At 45.6% G+C, this 24,332-nt stretch overlaps 1 protein-coding gene across 1 annotated transcript; it reads left to right on the forward strand.

Annotated features, from left to right (window-relative positions):
- Window positions 1-1,768: 1,768 nt before the first annotated feature.
- On the forward strand, window positions 1,769-22,601 carry WDR82 (WD repeat domain 82). The gene is made up of 9 exons (XM_058679064.1): window positions 1,769-2,245; window positions 9,440-9,537; window positions 12,364-12,430; window positions 18,132-18,231; window positions 18,622-18,738; window positions 18,949-19,104; window positions 19,534-19,603; window positions 21,079-21,221; window positions 22,517-22,601. Exons 1-9 carry the CDS (start codon window positions 2,085-2,087, stop codon window positions 22,544-22,546), a joined length of 942 nt encoding a protein of 313 aa, XP_058535047.1. The 5' UTR covers window positions 1,769-2,084; the 3' UTR covers window positions 22,547-22,601.
- The last annotated feature ends 1,731 nt before the right edge of the window (window positions 22,602-24,332 follow it).

The following is a 24,332-nucleotide window of genomic DNA, read 5'->3' on the forward strand; positions in this document are numbered from 1 at the left end:
AGGAATCAAAGAGATACTTTCATATTTATAGCAGCACCATTCACAATAGCCAATATTTGGAATAAACAAGTGTCCATCACTAGATGAATGGGTTATAAAACGTAGTGTAGCTACACAATGGAATGTTACTCAGCTATAACAAAGAATGAAACTTCACCATCTGCAGCAAAATGACTCAATTGGAAGATATCATATTGAATGAAACAAGTCAGATCCAGAAACAAATACCACATATTCTCCCTTATATGTGGGAGCTAAAATTAAAAACAAACAAAAAAGGGGGATTTGATGCCATGTTATAGTAGGTTAAGTCTGTGGTAACAGCACCTCATAGGGGTGCCTATTTAAACCCCAGCTGCTCCACTTCCCATCCAGCTCCCTGCTTATGACCTGGGAAAGCAGCAGAGGACGGTCCAAAGCCTTGGGACCCTGCATCCATGTGGGAGACCCAGAAGAAGCTCCTGGCTTCAGATCAGTTCAGTTCTGGCCAGTGCGGCCACTTGGGGAATGAGCCAGCAGATTGAAGATCTTTCTCTCTCTCCTCCTCTCTGTAAATGTGCCTTTCCAATAAAAATAGATAAACCTTTTAAAAATTGCAATTGATGCTAAGATTTTTTAAAGATTTAGTTTTTTTTTTTTTTGAAAGATTTTTACAGAGAGGAGAGAGAGGGAGAGGTCTTGCACCTGATGGTTCACTCCCTAAGTGGCTGTCAACAGCCAGAGCTGAGCTCAAGGCTTTAGCTCATCCTCTGCTGCTTTCCCAGACCACAAGCAGGGAGCTGCATGGGAAGTGGAGCAGAATACAAACCACTGCTCTGATCCCGGCAGATGCAAGGTGAGAATTTAGCCACTAGGCTATGTCACCAGGTTCAAATACATCAATCTTAATTTTAAAAAATGCACTTCCCCAGTTGTGTGTAATCAGAAAGCTGCTATCAAGAGCTGCAGCCAGTACTTGAACCAACGCAGTGTGACTGGGATCACAGATGGGTAGGCGTCTGCTCCCCTAAAATGGTGCATTTGTAGAGTTGGGACTGAGGTGGTACGATCAGGTCCTGGGTGTGTCTGGTTGCACTCGGTGCTCCCAGCCTTCTTTCAGTTAGCAATAGGCAGCCAAGGCCACCTTTTGTGAATGCTGCGACCAGACCACACCGTGGGCTCTTGCCTGTGGTTGGCTATCCCCGTGGGCTCAGGGCTGGGATGCCCAAAGCATTTCAAAATGGTATGAGCCTGGTGCGAGAATATTCCCGACAGAGTTGACCACTGAATTCTGACTCCCAATGCGGGGGTCTCGTGGGGCTACATGTGCAGCACTCGCTCAACGGAGCGCCTTAATCTTGACAGGTAATTGCCTTGCCCTCATTCAAGTGGAGATATAGGCGTTGCAAGCTGAGGGCGCGAGCCTCAGGCCGGATAAAAGTCCACACATCAAAGGCATTTAGGAGTAGGGGCTTCAAAAACCGAACCACACACAACCACCTGAGGCCTGCGGTCTGGACAGACGAGTCTCCGGAAACATGGCAGTCGTGACGCGAAAGGTCACTAGCTCCCAGGCACACCCTGGTCTTCTCGTCCACCGGGGAAGGTCCGCGAGCGCCACGGCTCCTTCAAGCCCCCTTCAGCCCGCCGAGGGGGACTGTCAGCTCCCTCGGCCGCGGCAGCGCTGGTGTCACCGCCTCACCGCCCCGCCTCCCCGCCTCGCGCCGCGGCTCCCGCTCCGCCCCCTTTTCCCGGCGTGCGCCGCGCCGAGGCCTTTTCTCCTCCTCTCTCCCCCCCACCCTTCCTCACCTCATCCTCGGCTCCTTCTGCGGGTCGCCTCAAGATGGCGGACACAATGAGCCGGCGTCGCGCCGGTTGTCCCTGAGGCGACAGCGAGAGGGGGAACGGTCCGCGAGGGCCCACGATCTAGGCAGCAAAACCGTGCCTGAGCAGGAAGAGGAGGAGGAAGAGCCAGAGGCAGGCCGCTAGCCGGCCGCCAGCGCGGCGCCCGCCCCGCCCGGGTCGGCTCCTGACGAGCCCGCCCGCCCGCTCGCCGCCGGCCCCGCCCCGGCCCTGCGCCGCCGCGGCTTCCAGCAGCCGCCGCCATGAAGCTCACCGACAGCGTGCTGCGGAGCTTCCGCGTCGCCAAGGTGTTCCGCGAGAACTCGGACAAGATTAACTGCTTTGACTTCAGCCCCAACGGCGAGACGGTGATCTCGAGCAGCGACGACGACTCCATCGTGCTGTATGACTGCCAGGAGGGCAAGTGAGTGCGGCGGCGCCCTGGGCCCGGGGCTCGGTCCTTCCCTCCCTCCGCTGGCCGCGCGCTGCGCCCCTCAGCCCGTGGCGCCACTTGCCCGTCGGCACACCTTTTCCTTTCCAAATAATAATGGTAGTCACCGTGATCACAGCATGAAAAAAAAAATTTTTTTTTTTTTGGTAACGTCTTCGTGCTCCTCTGGGCGCTAATGCATCGCTTGCCAGACCCCACCTTGACCTTGACCTTTAAACGCCGTGGCGGCCCATCCCGAGCCCAGCTGACGGCCTTTCCCTCTTTCCCGCAGACTGTCAAGGGTGCTGGCGGGCCCTGGCCTCGACGCAGAGCTGCAGGGGAGTGCTGGCCGTGCAGCCTCGGCCGCCGGCGGCCGCGCTCCCTGCCCTCTGCGCGGTGACCTCGATTCAGCGCTGGCACCGCGCCCGGCCCCTGTCCCTGCCCCTCCGCCTCGGCCGGCCTTTTCCTGCTGCCGCTCCGCAGCGTTGGGGGTCCTTAGCTGTCAGGGCTTATTTGCCGTGCATCTTTTGAGCCCGGACGGGCCTTTGCTTTCTTTTCCAAGCCTTCCCTCCCCACCCCACCTCCCCGCCATACCCTCCCCAAGTTCTGCAGGCCTGGAACCCGCGCATTTTCGTGAAGTTGGTAAAAACATCGGAAACTTTTCCTTTTGCCGTCCACAAATGAACTTGGCGGAGTTCCATCCCGATCCAAATGAGAGCTCGCGGTAAAACAAAGCGTCAGGGAATAGTTCTGTGCTCCTCCTTACGCTCCCACACATCCCCCGCCCCCCAACACTCACTTTACGGCCCGCATGGAGTGATCAAAATTCCCTTCCTCGTGAAACTTTGTGGTTGCCAAAGGTCACGGGGAAACCCACTACACCAGCATCCCTTTGGGAAGATCTCAAAAGCAACGCGTGGCTCTGCCTTTCCCCCGGGGACCCTGGCAACCTTACCTCACTCCTCACTACTTTCTAGCAGGCCTGAGGATGGTTGGTTTAATTCCGTGGCTACTCGTTTTGTCAGACTGTTACTTAGAACCAGTGCATGCGTTTTTTGAATCCTAGAATTTTTTTAAATTTACTTGAAAAAAAAAAAAGGATACTCTTGTAGAACTTAGCTCTTCGTTTGTGATTTTTGATGATCTAAAGTAAGGCTGAATTCTTTTCCCCACGTGGTCTGTGAGAAACTATTCCCTACGTGCCTGCAGCATGAGGGGTAATAGGCTGCCATTTGGATCCTTGGATTCCGGGTAATCTTTAGTCACTTGGCAGTTATTTGAGTTAGTAGATGGGTTTCCAGACCTAGCTGGCCTCTGGAATCTGTTTGGGAAGGAGTATTGCTTGAAGCTGCGGTGGGGGCAGGTGGGAGGCAGGTGAGAGTTGTGAAGCTAGAAGTAATTTGAAGCTGCTACCTTGAGATAATTTAGTGCATGTACACTGATTAGAGCCTCCACCAGGGAGCCCCAGGGCAGAGATGGGTAATTTCTCTGCTAAGAAATAAAGGTTGCCTGAACCTTTCATTAGCATTTCATTAGTTTGTTTCCAAATGTGGCAGTTACAACTTGTTGGGAAGAATGACAGTGACTTCAAGTCCAGTTAAAAGTAACAGCCAGTTTTATGACATAAGGCAGCTTAGTATTTTGGGCATCCTTTTTTTTTTCTTTTTAATTTGTTTATATTGTAAAGGTATGTTTACAGAGAAGGAGAGACATTTTCCATTCACTGGTTCACTCGCCAAGTGGCCACAACTGCCAGGGCTGAGCCCATCCGAAGCCAGGAGCTAAGAGCTTCTTTCAAGTTTCCCACGTGGGTGCAGGGTCCCAAGACTTAGGGCCATGAGCAGGGAGCTGGATGTGATGTGGAGCCACCAGGCACCCTTATGGGATCCTGGCTCCTGCATGGCGAGGATTTAGCCACTGAGCCATCATGCTGGGCACTGAGCAGCCTTTTTACATGCTTACAGATTTACAGAAAACTGCAACACTGTTTGAAAAAACTCCCATATCATCTAGAAACTTGTTACATTTCTCCCCATTTTCTTTACCACTCTGTAAAGAAGTAATTCTATGTATGGATTCTTTTCCCCCCAGAAACATTGGAGGGTGAGTGGGAGCTATCAGGGCGCTTTATTCCTTAATATTTGTGGATCTCCTAAACACAAAGATGTTCTCCTTCATCACCAAAATCCAGTTACCCAAATTGGAAACTTTAAGATTGATGCTCTGGGGCAGGTTCTTTTGATTTTTCTCTGGTCAATTCTCACTTACCTGTGCTCTCTGGCGAGTAAATGGTCTGGTAGTAGAGCTGGGTTCTAGTTTGGGCTTTGTGACCAGGAATCAGTCATTGGTCAGGTCACGCCACTGGGTGTTAGTCTTTACGAGTTGAAATTTTAATGTGAAGAAAAATTCTGCCACATCAGAGAATCATGTTTCTTTGTAAGGCATAGTGACTAAAGCAAGATTTGTTTTTTTAATTCCCATTTTTTCATTTAAACTTTATAGTAGAGTTTGTCCATTGAGTGAAATGTCAACTTAAAGGACTGTAGGGCCTGGTGCAATGGCTCATTTGGCTATTCCTCCCCTCTCAAGTGCTGGGATCCCACATAGGTGCTGGTCCCAACTGCGTCACTTCCCATCCAGCTCCCTGCTTGTGGCCTGGGAAAGCAGTCAAGGACAGCCCAAAGCTTTGGGACCCGAAGGAGGCTCTAGGCTCCTGGCTTGAATCAGCTCAGCTCAGTTCTGGCCATTGCAGCCATTTGGGGAGTGTACCAATGGATTGGAGATCTTTTTCTGTCTCCTATCTGTAAATTTGGCTTTCCAAAAGTAAATTAAATTTAAAGACTATAAAGAATATTGCTTGTGGTAGGCAATATAAATTACTCAAGGTGGTGCTTTAGTATTTTCTTCATTCATATCTAATTACCAGAATCATAGTTTGAGAGAAGATACTTACCAAAATACTTGAAAAATGTTGCTTATCGATTTTAAAAAGATGCAATACATAGGCTCTTGCTTGTTTTTGTGTGTGTGTGTTTTGTTTTTTTTGGAAAGGCAGATTTTTCAGACAGGAGAGACAGACCAAGTGACTGAAACAACTAGAGCTAAACTGATCAGGAGCCAGAAACTTCTTCCAGGTCTCCCATGTGGATGCAGAGTCCAAAGGCTTTAGGCCATCCTCCACTGCTTTCCCAGGTCACAAGCTGGGAGGTGGAACAGCCAGGAAGCCAGGACATGAACCAGTGCCCATAGGATCCTGCTTTTAAACTAGCAAAGGACATGAAGTAAGATTGTTGTTATTTGGAACACAGGGTAGTGTTGCTGATAAATTAAGACACATACGGACCTGATCTAACTCAGGTTCTGTCTTTGCCATAGTAAATACGCTGAAATACTTGGTTTAGCTTCCATAGATCTTACAGAGTAAGCACACACTTAACACTCAGTCTCACGCAACTCTCACTAGTTATCCTATAGTAACCCCATAGCAGAATCCTAGAGTAGATTTGACAAGATAGTGTTTGCTGATCTTAGTATTCAAGTAAAGGCAAGAATGGAAAATTCAGTGCATTTGTACTGAGAAATCTTATTTGGAAATAAGCTTTATGTAAGAAACCTTGGGTCTCACTGACATTGAAAAAGTTTAAAGTTCAAGTAATTGACTTCCTGAGGCTGCCTGAATTATCTTTTTTTTTTTTTTTAAAGATTTATTCATTTTATTACAGCCAGATATACACAGAGGAGGAGAGACAGAGAGGAAGATCTTCCGTCCAATGATTCACTCCCCAAGTGAGCCGCAATGGGCCGATGCGCCGATCCAAAGCCAGGAACCTGGAACCTCCTCCGGGTCTCCCATGCGGGTGCAGGGTCCCAATGCATTGGGCCGTCCTCCACTGCTTTCCCAGGCCACAAGCAGGGAGCTGGATGGGAAGTGGAGCTGCCGGGATTAGAACCGCCGGGCCCAAAAAATACATATTTCTAAAAGAAATCTTCCCCTTTTCCAACAACAAAAGAGAAGTTCACCTTCTCAATGTAAAATCATCTTGGAACCTAAACAATTAAGATAATTCAGGGGCCCGGCGGCGTGGCCTAGCAGCTAAAGTCCTCGCCTTCAAAGCCCTGGGATCCCATATGGGCGCCGGTTCTAATCCCGGCAGCTCCACTTCCCATCCAGCTCCCTGCTTGTGGCCTGGGAAAGCAGTCGAGGACGGCCCAAAGCTTTGGGACCCTGCACCCGCGTGGGAGACCCGGAAGAGGTTCCTGGTTTCTGGCATCGGATTGGCACGTACCGGCCCGTTGCGGCTCACTTGGGGAGTGAAACATCGGATGGAAGATCTTCCTCTCTGTCTCTCCTCCTCTCTGTATATCCGGCTTTCCAATAATAAAAATCTTTAAAAAAAAAAAAGAAATATATTTTTTTAAATTGTAAAGTCAGATATACTGAGAGGAGGAGAGACAGAGAGGAAGATCCTCCATCTGCTGATTCACTCCCTAAGCGGCAACAATGGCCGGAGCTAAGCCAATCTGAAGCCAGGAGCTTCTTCCAGATTTGCCATGCAGATACAGGGCCCCAAGACTTTGGGCTGTCCTCAGGTGCTTTCCCAGGCCACAAGCAAGGAGACGGATGGGAAGTGGAGCAATCAGGACATGAACTGGTACCCAGATGGGATCCTGTGGCGTGCAAGGCAAGGACTTGAGTCACTGGGGTACCGTGACAGGTCCTGCATGTTGAAGAGTTCTAACTTTCTCATCCAGTTTTTCATTGATAATCAGGAGTTTAAAAAATCTAGTTTTCTTTGATTTAAGTAGTATTGTAACAGTTTTGGATTGAGGATTTTTTTTAACTTGTTTTTTGAGATGCAAAGTGACACAGAGAGAGACATGTTTCATTTGCTCGGTCACTTCCCTCATGGCTGTAACAGCCAGGTATGGACCTGGCTAAAGGTAGGAACAAGGAGCTCCGTCTTATTGGCGGTGGCCCAATACTTTTTTTGTTGCCTTTCCAGGCACACTAGCAGGAAACTGAATTAAATAGATAGTCTGGGGCCCAGCGCAGTAACCTAGCAGCTTAAGTCCTTACCTTGCACACACCACACTGCTGTGGGAGACCCAGAGGAGGCTCCTGGCTCCTAGCTTCAGATCAGCTCACCTTCGGACATTGGGCCACTTGGGAAGTGAATCAGTGGGTGGAAGATCTTCCTCTCAGTATGTCTGACTTTCCAATACAAATAAATCTTAAAAAAAAAAAAAAAATTGGGGTAGTCTGGACTCAAAAGAATATCGGCATAGTAAGCAATGGGTTCCCTTGGTGTGCCACAGTGTTGGCCCCAGATTTACTTCATTTTAGTTGAAAGACGGAGACAAAAAAAAAAAACATCTGTCTGCTGTTCACGCCAGATGCCTACAGCAACCCGTCACTCAGTCTGTTTCTCCCAAGTCATGTGAGAGGAACCCAAATCATTGTGCCCAACCCCTCTTGCCCTGGGACCCTGCACCAAGATGGGAGACCCAGAAGAAGCTCTTGGCTTCAGATCAGCTTAGCTCTAGCCATTGTAGCCATTTGGGGAGCAAACCAGTGGTTAGAAGATCTTTGTAGAAGTCGGCCTTTCCAATAAAAAGAAATACAGAGTGGAGGGCAAATAGGAAGATCTTCCGTCCGATGATTCATATCCCAAGTGGCTGCAGCAGCCAGAATTGCACCAATCTGAAGCCAGGAGTCTGGAGCCTCTTCCGGGTCTTCCACGCAGGTGCAGTGTCCCAAGGCTTTGGGCCATCCTCAACTGCCTTCCCGAGGCCACAAGCAGGGAGCTGAATGGGAAGTGGGGCTGCCAGGATTAGAACCGGTGCCCATATGGGATCCCAGGGTGTGCAAGGTGAGAACTAGCCGTTAGGCTACCACGCTGGGCCCAAGAGATAAATCTTTAAAAAATAAAAGAAAGCTCTGTACTTGTTGCACTCTTGTCGCTCTTTGATTTTTTTTTTTTAAAGATTTATTTATTTTTATTACAAAGTCAGATATACAGAGAGGAGGAGAGACAGAGAGGAAGATCTTCCATCTGATAATTCACTCCCCAAGTGAGTGCAATGGCCGGTGCTGTGCCGATCCGAAGCTGGGAACCAGGAACCCCTTCCAGGTCTCCCACATGGGTGCAGGGTCCCAAAGCTTGGGCCATCCTCGACTGCTTTCCCAGGCCACAAGCAGGGAGCTAGATGGGAAGTGGAGCTGCCAGGATTAGAACCAGCGCCCACATGGGATCCCTGTGTGTTCAAGGCGAGGACTTCAGGCTGCAGCGCTGGGCCCTGATTTGTTTTTTAGTTTATTGTTTTTTGCTTGAGAGGCAGTTTTACAGAGGAGAAAGAGCTCCTCCATTCACTGGTTCACTCAAATAACCACAACAGGCAGAGCTGAGCTGGTCTGAAGCCAACAGCCTGGAGCTTCCTTCAGGTGTCCCATTTGAATGTGGTGGCCCAAGGAATTCTGCCATCCATCGTCACTGCTTTCCCAGAGTATAACCTAGGAACTGGGTCACACGTGGAGCAGCGACTCAAATCAACACCTGTATGCTGCCTCTGCTTTTTGATTTAAAAAGACTGATGTGTGCCTTTCTTCCCAAATAGGTGTGCTTTCCGTTTTCACAAAGCCTATTTTCAAACAATACGGTGAAAATTGAATTAAGCCTCTTATTTCTGATCATGGCATTAGGTATTCAAAAGTGAAAGTCGTCTTTGGATGGTTGTTGTGTTTGATTGGTTCTTGTTTCCTGTCTTTTGTAAGAATTTGTTTTCTAGCGTCACTCCTGACCAAGAATTCTCACCCTTGCCACATCATTCAGGTACTTTACTTTATGTGATGATACCAGATTTTGGTGATGGAGGTTTTTTGTTTCATCTATTAGAGATTTTCCATCCACTGTTTCACAACACGAAATGCCTGCACCAGCTAGGCCTTGGACAAGTCAAGGAAGTAGGAGCTCAGCGCTCCGTCTGCCTCTCCATGTGGGTAGCAGGAACTTGCACTTGAGCCTTCATTTACTGCTTCCCAAGATGCATTAGCAGTTAGCAGCCCTGGCTCTGGAGCCCTAACATGGGAGGTGGACGGCCCAGGCAGGGACTGCATTTATTATACCATAAAGCCTGTTCCAATGATGGAGGATTTTGATGGTTTTCTTTCTCTGTCCATTTCCTCATCAGACCAAAGAGAACCTTATACAGTAAGAAGTATGGTGTGGATCTCATCAGATACACTCATGCAGCAAATACTGTTGTTTACAGCTCAAACAAAATAGATGGTAAGTAAACCTTCTTTTTAGGGTGTTATGGTTGGTTATGGTTTATTTCGTTAAATAGTTGATGGAATCTTTGTGACTTCTGCTTGAGGTATTCTCCCATAATGGTTGTAATGATAATTGCATTATGATGACTGATGGAATCCTGGAAACAAGCCACCAGCACTTTTGAAGGACTGAACTGAATATGAAGTCTGCAGTTTAGTGTGGAGAGTGGAAAAAGCAAACAGCTAAATTGCATTTATGGCTTGTACTTCTTGAAACTTGAGAGAATACTTTCAGAATAAAAGAAAATGAAAGACTGCTTGAGACACAGCAAGTTGTAAACAATAGGACCTTTCTATTCAAAATGTGTATAAGTCTAAGGAAAGATTTCTCAAATACTTGAACTACAGTAATTTAAGGAAAGTTTTAGTGTATACCTAGTGCTTTATGAGCTGTGTCATAGAGGACAGTGTATTGACAGTAGTCCTCTTTGATTCCAGGGACTATTTTATATCTGCATTTTGTCCCTTTTTATTGATTTATTTTCAAAGATCATATATTTGAAAGGCAGAGGGAGAGACACAGAAATCGTGGTCTTCCATCTGCTGTTTCACTCCCAAAATGTCCATAACAGCCTGGGCCAAGCCAGGCTGAAACTGGAAGCTAAGAACTCCATCCAAGTTTCTCCAGGGGTGGCGGGAACCTGATACTTGACACCATTTATTTGCTGCCTCCCAGGCACCTTAGCAGCCAGCTGCATTGGAAAAATGGAGTAGCCAGGGCTCAACTCAGCCACTCCAGCGTTGATCCTAGGGTCTCAAACTCTGCCTCATTTCCCTGTATCACAGTGGCCACTCCCTTTTTTATTTTTAGAGTGAAAGTTAGTTTTAGAAATTAAGTTTGTGTGAGTTTTTTTTTTTTTTTTTTAAAAGAAATGATCTGTTTTTACTTGTCTTTCCTCCTGGGACAAATCTTTGTAAATGAACAGATGACCCATCTTGATAATGGAACTACATCAACTAACATTCCAGTTGGGGTTCTGCCTTCCTCAACCCCCTCAACTTCTCTCGCTGGTTTATTAATTGTTTCACTTTTTGCAGTATGAATTTTTTTTCTAGTGTCATTCATCAAGGAAATACTTAGACTACTATTTTGGCAGTGTCTGTTTTGTAGCAGATGGGCAGGAGTGTTTTTTGAGACTTCCCTGCCTGTGCTTGAATTTTTTTGTAAGTATATAATTTCTGCTACTTTTTTCTAACTAAGCAGTGAAGTTGATGCTGTTGGACAGGAATGCAAATCATTAGGTTCCTGAGGAACATGTCTATATGATTACTGGAATGACTGGTCTATATCTTCTGTTGGGCTGTTTTACTGATTAATTGAATGAGGAGTCAGCAAATATGTGGCACTTGAGCTTTGCTGCCAGACCTGTGCTGTCAGGACGTTGCTTTTCCCATCTCAAGTGCATCCTGAAGAGTTCCTCCAGCGCTCCATTTCCTTTTGCCTGATTCCAGGCTGAGGTAGTAGTTTGTACAGTTTGAGGGTCTATGATACCACCCCGGTACAGGAGATAACTGTACAGGCCACTGCCTTGCCAGGAACAGTGCGCCAGCTACCCAGTGGGGCAGAGAGGATGGCGACGCCCTGCTCGTCTCTGGAAACCAGGTAATGGGAAAGAAGGCATTGCTTCTTAGGGCAGGTGAGTCATTCGTAGCACCAGAGGAACTAGGGATCCTTTGTATTGCCTTGAAGAAGTTTGCAGAGGTTTTCAAAGAATTGTGGATGGAGAAATGCTCATTTTCCTCTCCCAGGTTAAATGCCCTGTTTAGAAACCACCCTTATAAAATGCTAGCTGCGGGCTCGGCAGTGTGGCCTAGTGGCTAAGGTCCTCGCCTTGATCCCATATGGCCGCTGGTTCTAATCCCGGCAGCTCCACTTCCTCTCTGTCTCTCCTCCTCAGTATATCTGACTTTGTAATAAAAATAAAATAAATCTTTAAAAAAAAAAATGCTAGCTGCTTTCTGTTTGTTTATTCCTGGGTTCTGTTTGCCTTCAGAATGTTTGATGTCTTTGCATTTTATACTATTTCCTATTTCTTAGCAGGTTTTGTTTGTTCCTTATCTTTTTAGCATAGTACTCCTACTTTATGGAACTTTGCTTCACCACCATCTTTGGACTTTTTCATAAAGAATCATTTTCTCTTGTTATCCCCTGTCACAAAACTATTATTCCTTCCCTTGATGTTGTTAAAATCCAGTTGTTTTGACTTGTTGGTATATTCAGTGAGTTTGATTTTTTTTCTTTAAGATCTTTTCCTATCCAACTTCCAACATTACTACATTCTCCATTTTGTTCAGTTTCTATGTAAATTGTGTATCCAGTTTAACATTTGCAAAATTGTGTATCCAGTTTAACATTTGCAAAATTGTGTATCCAGTTTAACATTTGCAAAATTGTGTATCCAGTTTAACATTTCCGGTAGTGGTTAGGGTAGGGTCTACGTACTGTTGGAGAAGCCTGGGGAAAATTGAAACTGTTGCCAGAGGGGAGTAGGAGGTGGGGTCGGGGGAGGTTTGCAGGGCAAGTTACATTGTAATTATGAAGAAAGCAAAAGCAAAGACTGGCAGTAAGAGTGATTGTAAGCACTGCCGTGTGTATACTATCAGCTGCTTTTGAGTTATGTGAAATCGATTGTCTCCTCTTCAACTGCAGAGAGGAATCAGTCACTATTTATTCACATCCAGTCCGGGTTTTGGAATACAATGTGTTTTGTTCACTTCCTCTTTTCATGATGAAAATATAAGGTGAATAGTGCAACATCATACCTTATTTGTGTTCTTACAGATACTATTCGTTACCTGTCCTTACATGACAACAAATACATCAGATACTTTCCTGGACATAGCAAAAGGTAAGACCCAAATGTTACAGATCTTTTGTCCCTGGGGGAACTCAGAAAATAGAATAGAAAATTTTAACAATGAACTGAAGCTGTTTCCTCACAGCATTTTGGTATTCTTTATCTTACTAGCCCTTCTTAAATAGCCAACTCCTGATTTACTGAGGATGTGGAAGCATGGATAGGACATCAAAGATAAACTGAAATGTTAAAGTAATTTCTATGTGCATATATATTAAGATTTATTTACTTTTGGGCCCGGCGGCGTGGCCTAGCGGCTAAAGTCCTCACCTTGAATGCCCTGGGATCCCATATGGGTGCCGGTTCTAATTCTGGCAGCTCCACTTCCCATCCAGCTCCCTGCTTGTGGCCTGGGAAGGCAGTCGAGGATGGCCCAAAGCTTTGGGACCCTGCACCCGTGTGGGAGACCCGAAAGAGGTTCCTGGTTCCCGGCATTAGATTGGCACGCACCGGCCCGTTGCAGCTCACTTGGGGAGTGAAACATCGGGTGGAAGATCTTCCTCTCTGTCTCTCCTCCGCTCTGTATATCCGGCTTTCCAATAATAATAAAACCTTAAAAAAAAAAAAAAGAAGATTTATTTACTTTTATTGAAAAGTCAGATAGTCAGAAGATCTTCTATCTGTTGATTCACTCCCCCAAGTGGCCACAATGGCTAGAGCTGAGCTGAGCTAAGCTAAGCTGAAGCCAGGAGCCCAGAGCTGCTTCCAGGTTTCCCACACTGATGCAGGGACCCAGTGCTTGGAGCTGTCCTCAACTGCTTTCCTAGGCCACAAGCAGGGAGCTGGATGGAAAGCGGGGCCACCAGGACATGGACTCATATCCATATGGGTTTCCGGTGTGTGCAAGTCAAGGACTTTAGCTGCTAGGCTACTGTACCGGGTTCTAGTTTTATTTTAATTATTGTCTAGGAAAAACCATTTATTGAAGATTGGATGTATGAGGTCCATCCAGTGTAGCTGGTCCTCATTTCAACTGACCACTATATAAAAATACTCCACGAGAAGAGCATAATGAATATACGAAGGAAAAATTATTACTTTTGTATAAAATTATTTATTTAATAGAAAGCTAGAGTTACCTCCCATCTGCTGGTTCACTCCCCAGATGCAGGTGCTGGCCTGGGCTGACTGAAGCCAGGAGCAAGGAACTGAATCTGAGTCGCCCTCCTGGATGACAGGAAAACACTTGAGCCATTGCCACTCTCTCTAAGGGTTTGCATTAGCTGGAAGCAAGAGTCAGGGACCAGAGGATAGTGAGCCCATATATTGTGATATGAGATGCAGGCATCTTAACCTTTTGTTAATTTTATTTATTTAACTGAATTTTTTCTTTTTAAATATTTTTTTTGGAGAGTTAGAGAGAGATTTAGAGAAAGAAGGATCTTCCCTCCACTGGTTCACTCCCCAAGTGGCCACAACACTGAAGCTAAGCCTGTCTAAAGCCAGGAGCCTGGAGCTGTTTCTGGGTCTCCCACGGGTGCAGGGTCCCAAGACATTGGGCCATCCTCTACTGTTTTCTCAGGCCACAAGCAGGGAGCTGGATGGGATGTGGAGCAGCTGGGATTAGAAACGGCACCCATATGGGATCCCGGCGCACTCAAGGCAAGGACTTTAGTCACTAGACTACCACACCAAGTCCTATTTAATTAATTTTTGAAGATTTATTTGAAAGGCAGAATTACAGAGAGAGAGCTCTCATCTTCTGCTTCACTCCCCAAATGACCACAACTACTCAGGCTGGGCCAGACAGAAACCAGGAGCTTGGCACTTCTTGCTGGGCTCACTTGAGTACAGAAAGTGGAACAGCCTGGGCCCGGCGGCGTGGCCTAGTGGCTAAAGTCCTCACCTTGAACTCCCTGGGATCCCATATGGGCGCCGGTTCTAATTCTGGCAGCTCCACTTCCCATCCAGCTCCCTGCTTGTGGCCTGGGAAGGCAGTTGAGGACGGCCCAATGCATTGGGACCCTGCACCTGTGTGGGAGACCCTAAAGAGATTCCTGGTTCCCGGCTTCGGATCGGCACAGCACCGGCCGTTGTGCTCACTTGGGGAGTGAATCATTGGATGGAAGATCTTCCTCTCTGTATAGCTGACTTTGTAATTAAAAAAAAAAAAAAAGAAAAAAAGAAAGAAAGTGGAACAGCCTGAATTTGAACTGGCGCCTGTGTGGGAAGCCAGAACAGAGCTGGATTGGGTCTTGGATTTTCAATGTTTTCTTACTGTTTTCAGCCTGTTTTTCACTCTACAGTAATGTTTATCCTACTTTTCTCCTTAGTATTTCTGTTTCCATGATTGATTTCATTCACTTGTACTCAGATGGCTTCTCAAATCAGTCATTTTAGCCTGTGGCTCTCATGACTTCTAGAATTCTATCTGTAGGTTTTATACGCGTGTGTCTCCACCTGACAGATCCCTGTCAATAGTGGTTGTATTTTCTGGGCTAGTTCTTTTGTCTGCCTCATCTCTTCCTCTCTAGCCCTTCTACTCAAAAGGATGTATTGTTGGTTCACCTCCTTCCTGCTGCCTTCACATCCTGGGCTTAATCTAACATTCCTCTGTACTCTCACCTTTGCTTTCTGCCCTAGCTTTTATTTTATTTTATTTTTTTTAAAGATTTATTTTATTTTTATTATAAAGTCAGATATACTGAGAGGAGGAGAGATAGAGAGGAAGTGGAGCGGCCGGGATTAGAACCAACGGCCATATGGGATCAAGGCGAGGACCTTAGTCACTAGACCACGCTGCCGAGCCCCCTAGCTTTTATTTTAAAGGCACAGTTAGAGGATAAGACAGAGATACTCCATCTGCTGATGGTGGCTGCAATAGCCAGGACGGATCAGGCCATAGCCAGGAACCTGGGAATCTACCCTGGTGTCCCACATAGGTGACCAGGATCCAACTATGTGAGCCATCTTCCACTGCTTTCCCAGACATGTTGACATGTTAGCAGGGAGCTGGATCAGAAGTGGAATATCCGGGACTCAAGCTGATAGTCATTTGTGGTGCCAGCATCACAGCTGGCTGCTTAACTAGTTGTGCCACAATGGTGTTCCTGTCAGGTGAATTTTTGTCAACTCCTGGTTAATCATCCCATCCACACCATCCTGCTTCAGCATCCTGAATTATTACTCTGGTCATCTCAGTCTTCCTTAAGAAAGCCTTCATGGCTTTCCGTATCTGCCTGCTCCTTCATTTTTGGGTCCGGCTCTGGCCCAGTTTCGCAGTATTATCTTTTTATTTTTAAAGAAAGGATAGACCTCTGAGCTCTGATGCTAGATGCCATAGCATAAAATGATGTGTCTGTATGCACTCAGCGTATGTTTCATAGTTGTTTTCAGTTTTATCAGGAAATTTTCATTTATAACTGATGTTATAACGCAGTCTTCAGCCTTTCAAGGAAAATGAATATTATGGAACAGGATGGTAGCTATCTCACAAGATAGCATATGAGGGGAAGGAAAAACAGAAGTTCTTGGCTCCTGACTTCAGATCAGCTCAGCTCTGGCCATTGTGACCACTTGGGACAACATTCAGAGGATCTTTATTTCCTCTCTGTATATCTGCCTTTCCAATAAAAATTAGTAAATAAATAAATAGTTCAGTGGTTTTTAATATATTTGCAGAATTATGCACCACTATCTAATTCTATAACATTTTCATTAACCCAAAGAGAAACCTTATATCCATTAGCAGTCACTTCCCCAGTCCTTGGTAACAACTAATGTACTTTGTTTCTAAAGATTTGTTTCTTTTAGACTTTGTGTAAATGGAATCAGACTATATGCCTTTTGTGTCTGGCTTTTGCTTAGCATGCTTCCTAAGTTCCTCTGTGTTTTCTCATGAATCAATACTTAAATGTCTTTATTGTCAATATTCCACTGCATTGTATGATGAGAGATATCATTTGGGTGGGATGGTGATAAGGTTTTTTTTATTTACTTGAAAGGCAGAGTGATGGAGTGAGATCTTCCCACTTGCTGATTTTCTCATCAGCTGGTTGCTACGGCCATATCTGGGGCAATCCAAAAGCAGGAGCCAGAAACAACTCCTGGGTCTCTCACATGGATGGCAGGCCAATTACTTTGGTTACCTTTCTCTATCTTCCAGGTGCATTAGGAGGAAGCTGAGTTGAAAGTGGAGCAACTGGGACTTGAATTAGCATTCTAAAATTGGAAGCAGGGATCTTAAGCAGTGGATTAAGCTGCTGAGCCATAACATTAGCCCCCTGTATGGATACATTACATTAATTGACATTTGAGTTTTTCTACTCTTTGGCTCTTGTGAATAATAAAACTGTGTTTATAGGAGTATTTATTTATTTTTATTTATTTATTTATTTATTTTTAATATAAACATAGTTTTAGTTTTCTTGGGTATGTACCTGAAGTGAAATTTGAGTCTTGATTGTCTGGAAAATATTTTCTATAGCAATTGTACCATTTTACATTTCCTTCAGGAATGGATGAGGGTTCCAGTTTATCCACCATCTGCGTCCTTACCAATACTACTTACCTCTCCTTTTCAAATATATTTACACTAAGGCTTTAAGTTGCTTTTTTCATTATACAAATTGTCTTTTATTAACACATACAAAAGCATATATACTTTTTGTGCAGATACTCCAAAGCTGAGTGAGTTGCAGACCCACGTGGGCCTGTGATCAGGATGGAGAGATTCAGGATGGAGGAGATAAATGTGTTTTGGGTTTTGTTTTTTTCATAATCTTTACATAGTTTATCAGGGCACAAAGGGTCAAGGGTTACAGCAAAGTGGGTGAGAACATTGTTTCCATATTTTTGTGTGTGTGTGTGTATCTGGGGTAAAGAAGGAGATAACGGGAGAATCCCCACCCAACCTCCCACCCCATCCCAAGGTCACTGACATATGGGGCATGCTCCTAGAGCATTGCTCACGTGGTTTCTATAGTTCAACAGTTCTGAATTGACAGTCTTGCTATTCCAAGCATGATGAAATCTCTCCAGAATCCACTGGCTGACATAGTCCACCTTAGGGTTTCTTGTTTGCCCAGATTTTCACTGCTAAACATGTCTGGGGCAAATGATCCATTTGTTCTGTCCTCTGTCCTCTGTTGTGGTACCAGGTGTCCCCTGCAAGCTCCGATGGACCACCATTTCCTCCCTGTGCGCTTGAATATACTGTCTACTGTTCCGTCTGAGCCTCTGAGGAGGCTCAGTTTTGACACATGCACTCCATGGTCAGACCACGGAACCTGCAGTTCTCTTCATGTTTGGGGTTCTGGGATCAGCAGTTAGTTGGACAGTCCGGCACAGTCTGTCGCCCCAGCTTATGCCTATGCTGGTGGTTGCTTTGTTTCTTAATAAGGCAGTTTTGAGGGCCCAGCATGATGGCTCAATGGCTAACTCCCTGCCAGTTCCTTTTCCGGCTGCTCCACTTCCATCCAGCTCCCTACTTATGGCCTATGAAAGCAGCAGAGGACAGCCCAAAGCATTGGGTCTCTGCACTGGCATAGGAGACCTGCAAAAGCTCCTGGCTCCTAGCTTTGGATCAGCTCAGCTCCATCCATTGCAGCCATTTGGGGAATGAATAAAGTTTATCTTTTTTTTTTAAAAAAATTGCAGTTTTCAGAGAGCAGGTACATGTAGGTAGGCATGGGGTTTAGAGTTCCCATCCAGTTTGTAGTCATATTTTGCTGTTTGCTTTGATACATTGCAGAGTGGTAGCTTTGTCTATGTCACCTGTGGATGATACTTTCATTTCCGGGTCTCTTGATAAGACTATTCGGCTTTGGGATCTCCGGTCTCCTAACTGCCAGGTAATGGTACCTCACAGTTAAACTTTTTCGGCATTTTCTGTGGTTGTCAGTATTATCATCTCTTCCTCTTAAAGGAGAAAGCAGTGGTTCTGTTCTGGGATTCCACAGTCTTCTTAAACATGGGAGAAAACCAGTTTTCCTTGTGGTTAGCTGGTAAGCATATATTGTAATACACTTTGACTTAGTTTTTAAAAAACAATTTGCCAAGAGCCTTTTGTTGATTTTGTTAGGATTGACTGCAAATCTGTTGTCTGACTTTTTAAAAACTTAATTTTAATTTTTAATTGCCTTTTCTGTTGAATAGGTAGACTGGTATCTTTCATATCCCTTCTTAAACTTTCACTGGGAAAAGCAAATTATATAATGACAGCATTCATTATTTTCTTGTAGGGCCTCATGCATCTACAAGGCAAGCCAGTTTGTTCTTTTGATCCAGAAGGGCTAATTTTTGCAGCAGGTGTCAACTCTGAAATGGTTAAACTTTATGACCTTCGTTCTTTTGATAAGGTAAATCTTTGAATATTTGATTTATCTTGATGTTACAGGAATTGTTAGGGTGAGGTAGAAATTTAAAAATATACAGTAGCTTATCAGCGTGGCAGAGCACCAGCTGATCCTTTGCTTTCCTATGCAAAGTGAACTTACACGAATAGGAGTTGGTCCTGAAGGAAAGAATTCTTGATGTGCCTTAGGTCTAGAGTTACCTATCTTTTGCAGGGGCCGTTCGCAACTTTTAAGATGCAATACGATCGGACTTGTGAATGGACGGGACTTAAGTTCAGCAATGATGGCAAGCTCATTCTCATCTCCACCAACGGCAGCTTCATCCGTCTCATTGATGCATTCAAGGGAGTGGTGATGCACACGTTTGGGGTGAGCTAGCCTTCAAATCTAGTTGTTTGCGTGCTCATAACCTCTGGGGCAGAGAACTGCTAGCCTGGGGTGCAAACCAGCCATTGCCTTTGACTTGGCAGTCAAGGCATGGGCTCGCATTTTCTCCCTGTGCTTTCTGAACTTCTTCCTTTTGGATTCTAAGACATCCATTACTCACCAGGTAACCCAAATTTGGTGTTTAAATGTAAATCACTTCCTAACAACAGTTTTCTTGTTTCCTTGGCTATGGAAGATAATGGTTTGAACGTGAGGGGTGGCAGCCATGTTTGGAACTTTGCTAGTATTTGAGAGTTCGAAACTTTGAGAGTTTCATGGCAAAAGTGATTTGTTGCATGTTCCTTCATTGTTTCTAGGCATCTTTTATTAATGGCCCTATAACGGCAAGAGAAATGCTCTGTTTTGTTTCAGGGTTATGCCAACAGCAAAGCTGTCACCCTGGAGGCTTCATTTACTCCTGACTCTCAGTTTATTATGATTGGTGAGCTTCCGTTATTCCCCTTGGCATCATTTCTCTGGTACTATGCATTTGGTTGTCTAAGATTAAGCTAGGGGCCGGTGTCATGGTGTAGTGAGTTAAGCCTCTGCCTGTGTTGCCAACATCCCATAAGGGTTTATTGGTTCAAGTTCCAGCTGTTTCACATCTTATCCAGCTCCCTACTAATTGCCTAGGAAAGCAGCAAAAAGGTGGCCCAGGTGCTTGGGTTCTGCACCCATGTGGAAAATCTGGAAGAAGTTCCTGTCTTTGAAACAGCCCAGCTCCAGCTGTTGTGGCCTTTTAGGGAATGGATCAGTGGATGAAAGATCTCTCTTGTTTCTTCTTCCCTCTCTATAAATCTGCCTTTCAAATTAACGTTTTAATGTAAAGATTTATTTGAAGCTAAATAGTAGCATTTGTTTGATGGATGTTTTCAGGCTTTTGTATAGTACATTATACCATGAACATGGCATCTTCAGGCTGCCCTGACCGTGGGGTTCTCCACTTGAACTGGCATGCGTATTGATCTTCCCTAGACCAGCGTTAATCTGTACAAGCACTGCCTTGTTGGGGGTACTGAGTTCCTGCTGTAACTCTGCATTCAGTCCTCTTAGTAGCTAGATGTTGGTAGGGCAATGATATCATTCCCTTTGCCTATAATTTGTTTTCTCAAAAGTGCTTATTTTTATCTTCTAGAAAGGCAGAGCAACTAAGAACCAATGCCTACAATAGCCACCATTGTGCTGGGCTGAAGCCAGGACCTGGGTGACAGGGACCCAAACATGAGCCATCATCTGCTACCCCCCAGGCACATCAGCAGCAAACAGGATCAGAAATGGAGTAGAACTGGCACTCTGATGGATCCAGTGTCCCAGGCACAGCTTCACTAGCTCTACCACAGTGCCTCTTCTCTCCACCCTGTTAGTTTGTTTAAAATTTATTGTATTGTTTATTGGAAAGTCAGATTTACAGAGAAGGAGGTATAGAGAGAAACAGCTTCTGTCCGCTGGTTCACTCCCCAAGTGGCCACAACAGCCAGAGCTGAGCTGATCTGAAGCCAGGAGCTTCTTCTGGGTCTCCCACACAGGTGCAGGGTCCCAAGGCTTTGAGCCATCCTCTACTGCTTTCCTAAGCCACAAGTAGGGAGCTGGAAGGGAAGTGGAGTATCCAGGACACAATCTGGCGCCCATATGGGATCCTGGCAGATGCAAGGCGTGGATTTAGAGACTAGGCTATCCCACTGGGCCCTCCCTTCCCCCCTTTTAAGATGAGAAAACTAAAGTTAGGGGGAGAGTGACTTGCCTACACTAAAATAAGGAGGACCAAAATTAAATCCTGAAACATTTTCCATGACTGTCTCTTTCAATTGTTACTGAGGACTGGGTCCTTGGTTTATCTTCAGACTTCAAATTAAGTTTATTTCCAAGTTATCTGTGTTGTATCTTGAACTCTTTAAATTTTTCTTTGATCATCTCTAGGTTCAGAGGATGGCAAGATTCATGTTTGGAATGGAGAGAGTGGTATAAAAGTAGCTGTGTTGGATGGTAAACACACAGGCCCCATTACCTGTTTGCAGTTCAACCCCAAGTTCATGACCTTTGCCAGCGCATGTTCCAACATGGTATGTGAATGACAAGTGTCTTCCACAAAGGACTCTTTCCAGTTGGGGTGGTAGCTCCCTCAGCAAGCAAAGAAAGCTTATTCCACATAGGTACATGACTAGCACCCAAGTTCACTTCTCAACTGGTGGCTTCCTCAGTTCAACTCCCATTATGTGTTCTTTGCTTGGGCTGGCCTTTCAGTTCTCATGGTCAGGATCACCTGTAAAGTTGCCCGATTACTTGCCTTCTTTTTTTTTGGTACTATAGATTTAGGTCCAAATCAATCACTTACCCTATACATGGTCGTTGTTTTACTTCTTAGCAATTCTGAATTAACTTGTTGTGGCTAGAGACTTGAACTTTCCATTCCTTTTGTTATATACTGAATTGCTCAGTAATTCTTTTTTTTTTTTAAAGATTTTATTGTTATTGGAAAGCCGGATATACAGAGAGGAGGAGAGACAGAGAGGAAGATCTTCCATCCGTTGTTTCACTCCTTAAGTGAGCCGCAACGGCCGGTGCGCGCCGATCCGATGCCGGGAACCAGGAACCTCTTCCGGGTCTCCCACGCGGGTGCAGGGTCCCAATGCATTGGGCCGTCCTCAACTGCTTTCCCAGGCCACAAGCAGGGAGCTGGATGGGAAGTGGAGCTGCCGGGATTAGAACCGGCGCCCATATGGGATCCCGGGGCTTTCAAGGCGAGGACTTTAGCCGCTAGGCCACGCCGCCGGGCCCACTCAGTAATTCTTACAGTTGATTATTAACTCACTGGAGTTAAACACATGCCCTTTATCTCTTTCTGGGTGGACTTAACCAGCAGACCAAGGAATCGGTGAATTTCAGCTTCTAGTTTCTACTTGGACCCTCTAAAAAATCGTGCCTAGGTATTTGAGAATGAGGCATTCCATTACTAGTCTACCCAGAGAGCACTGTCCCCTCCCCACTTCAGAAGAAATGCAACAAAAGCAGCCAATGCAGTCTCCCATTGTTATGTCTCAGAGGGAAAGGTCTTGCTGAGATAAGGGGATGCATCAGCAGACAGCCCCCTCCCCAGCAACACTCATTTTCCCCTTTGACACGAAACCTGTATTGGACAGTGGACAGTGAATGCTAGAGGGAGACAGAACCAGCTTATTTTCATGGGTAGAGTATTTGTTTAGCCATAGATTATCAGTCAGTTGGTCAGGAGGGTCATCAGGCCATAAGTCCTCCACCACTGGGGTTGTGTGCTGTGATGTGTGGAGTGGGGTATGAAGAACCTTCAGCTGTGTGCAGTTGCTGAGCTTTTTAAAGTGGACTTATGTTCTTTTTGCAGGCTTTCTGGTTGCCAACCATTGATGACTGATCCTGATGCAGCGTGGCTCTTTCTGTACAGTGATGGTGACCAGCAGGAATTAAAAGACAAACAAAAACTCAGAGGGGACTGAGATAATAGTAGGACCGAATCATCTGACTGGGCTGGAGAACATCTTTTCACATGGCCTCCCCATGAAAGTACTGCACATCTGCTCAAAAGGGAATCACTTTGTTGAGGTTCTTCAAAAGCATTCTTGGTGCAGCAGACTTCTTTGAGATGCAGCTTTTCCAGCTGTCATTGGAGGAGTGGCCAGACTCATGGTTAGGTTATCATGGGGGCTCTTCAGGCGCCTTCTATTGTGAATGTATTTGCTGCTGAGGAGCCGGTGGGGTCGTCAGTTCTGCACATCCCTCTGCCACCCCCATAAATGCATGGGAAGCCACAGTTCTGGTTTTGAGATGCTAGTGCAGCTCAATGCCCCTTCACCTCCCCCTGCATGTCTTGTTACTGGATCTCCCTGTGTAATTGTGGCATTATTCCACAAGCATCATGTTTCTTAGGTGCCAAACATTTACAGGAATAAGTCTTCATATATCTTGAGGTCAGTGAAAGGGACAGATAGGAATGCTTTGCGGTGTGAAGATGGATGGGGAGACTCGGAGCCCTGAGTGTTGGGTTGGAAAGGGTCTGAGATCCTGAAAGGGAAGGAAGAGGGTGGGCTTGGTGGAAGATTTAGCAGCAGCTTGGTATAGTCCCTTTCAAGACAAACCCACAATCCTTCTGGGTGCCTACTGTGCTCGGTTTGTACAAAAGCAAGGTCCTCATCTATTTTTTGTACATGAGCTACATCACGCTTCCTGTGGGCCAGTATTGTGGAGTGAGTCTGAGTTGTTTACACTGATACCTTCCCTGCTCACCACAAATTGTGTATGTAGTCTCTAGATGAGACCACCCTTGCCCCAGGTCCCAGGTCCCAGTCCAGAGCTGGTTTTAGGCCTGTGTTATGTTCTATTTAGCCTTTTTATATATGACCTTTGATTTCTGTTTGTATTTTAGCACAGTATATGCACCTTCACTTAAATCCACCTGTACACATACATAGATGCATCTATGTGTGTTTGTGCATATATATATATATATATATGTATGTATATATGTAGTTTTTGGAGTTCTGCAACCTGGGAGAAAGGCTGTGTCCTTGCTAACAGTGTTTGCCACAAGTGTTAGTAAGTCTTCCTTATTACCTACTTACCTTTGGGAGACTTGACTGAAGCAAAGCTTCGAGTGTTTGTTGTTTCCATGGCAGCTAAGTGAGGGTCTTGGGACAACTCCCTAGTGTTCCTCAAGCCGCACTTTGGGGCTGTCCCTGCAGTATTAGCCCCCTTTTGCCTGGTAATGCTGTCTGTGCCTGTGTGTGGCAGTCACTCTTGCTTCTTGTCTGGCTTATGGCATTTGAGAACAGGACGCCGGAAGCAGAGCATTTTCCGTTTGCTTGAAGCTTCCTTGCCGGTTGCAGGTCACTCCCCTTTCCCTTGTTCCCCTTTCCCAGCAATTCCTTGTTTCCTCTTGGGACATCAAGGGGATCTAACCAGGCCAAAGTTGAGATGAACTACAGCTAGCCCATGGCCTTTTCCTTCCCTGTCTGGCCTTAGAGCAGAGCAGCACATGTTATTTCCCAGTGTTCCCAAGCAAACGTGTGCAGGCAGCAGTCCCTGTAGATCCAGAAGGAGATTCAACAAGGCTGTGACTTGCCCAAGAATGCATAGCTACTAGGGCTAAAGCAAGCCATCCCTGCCTCTGTTGAGCAGCAGGGATAGGCTGTGAATTGCTAGCA

This window comes from Ochotona princeps, chromosome 21 (assembly GCF_030435755.1).
Source record: "Ochotona princeps isolate mOchPri1 chromosome 21, mOchPri1.hap1, whole genome shotgun sequence".
Lineage (NCBI taxonomy): Eukaryota > Metazoa > Chordata > Mammalia > Lagomorpha > Ochotonidae > Ochotona > Ochotona princeps.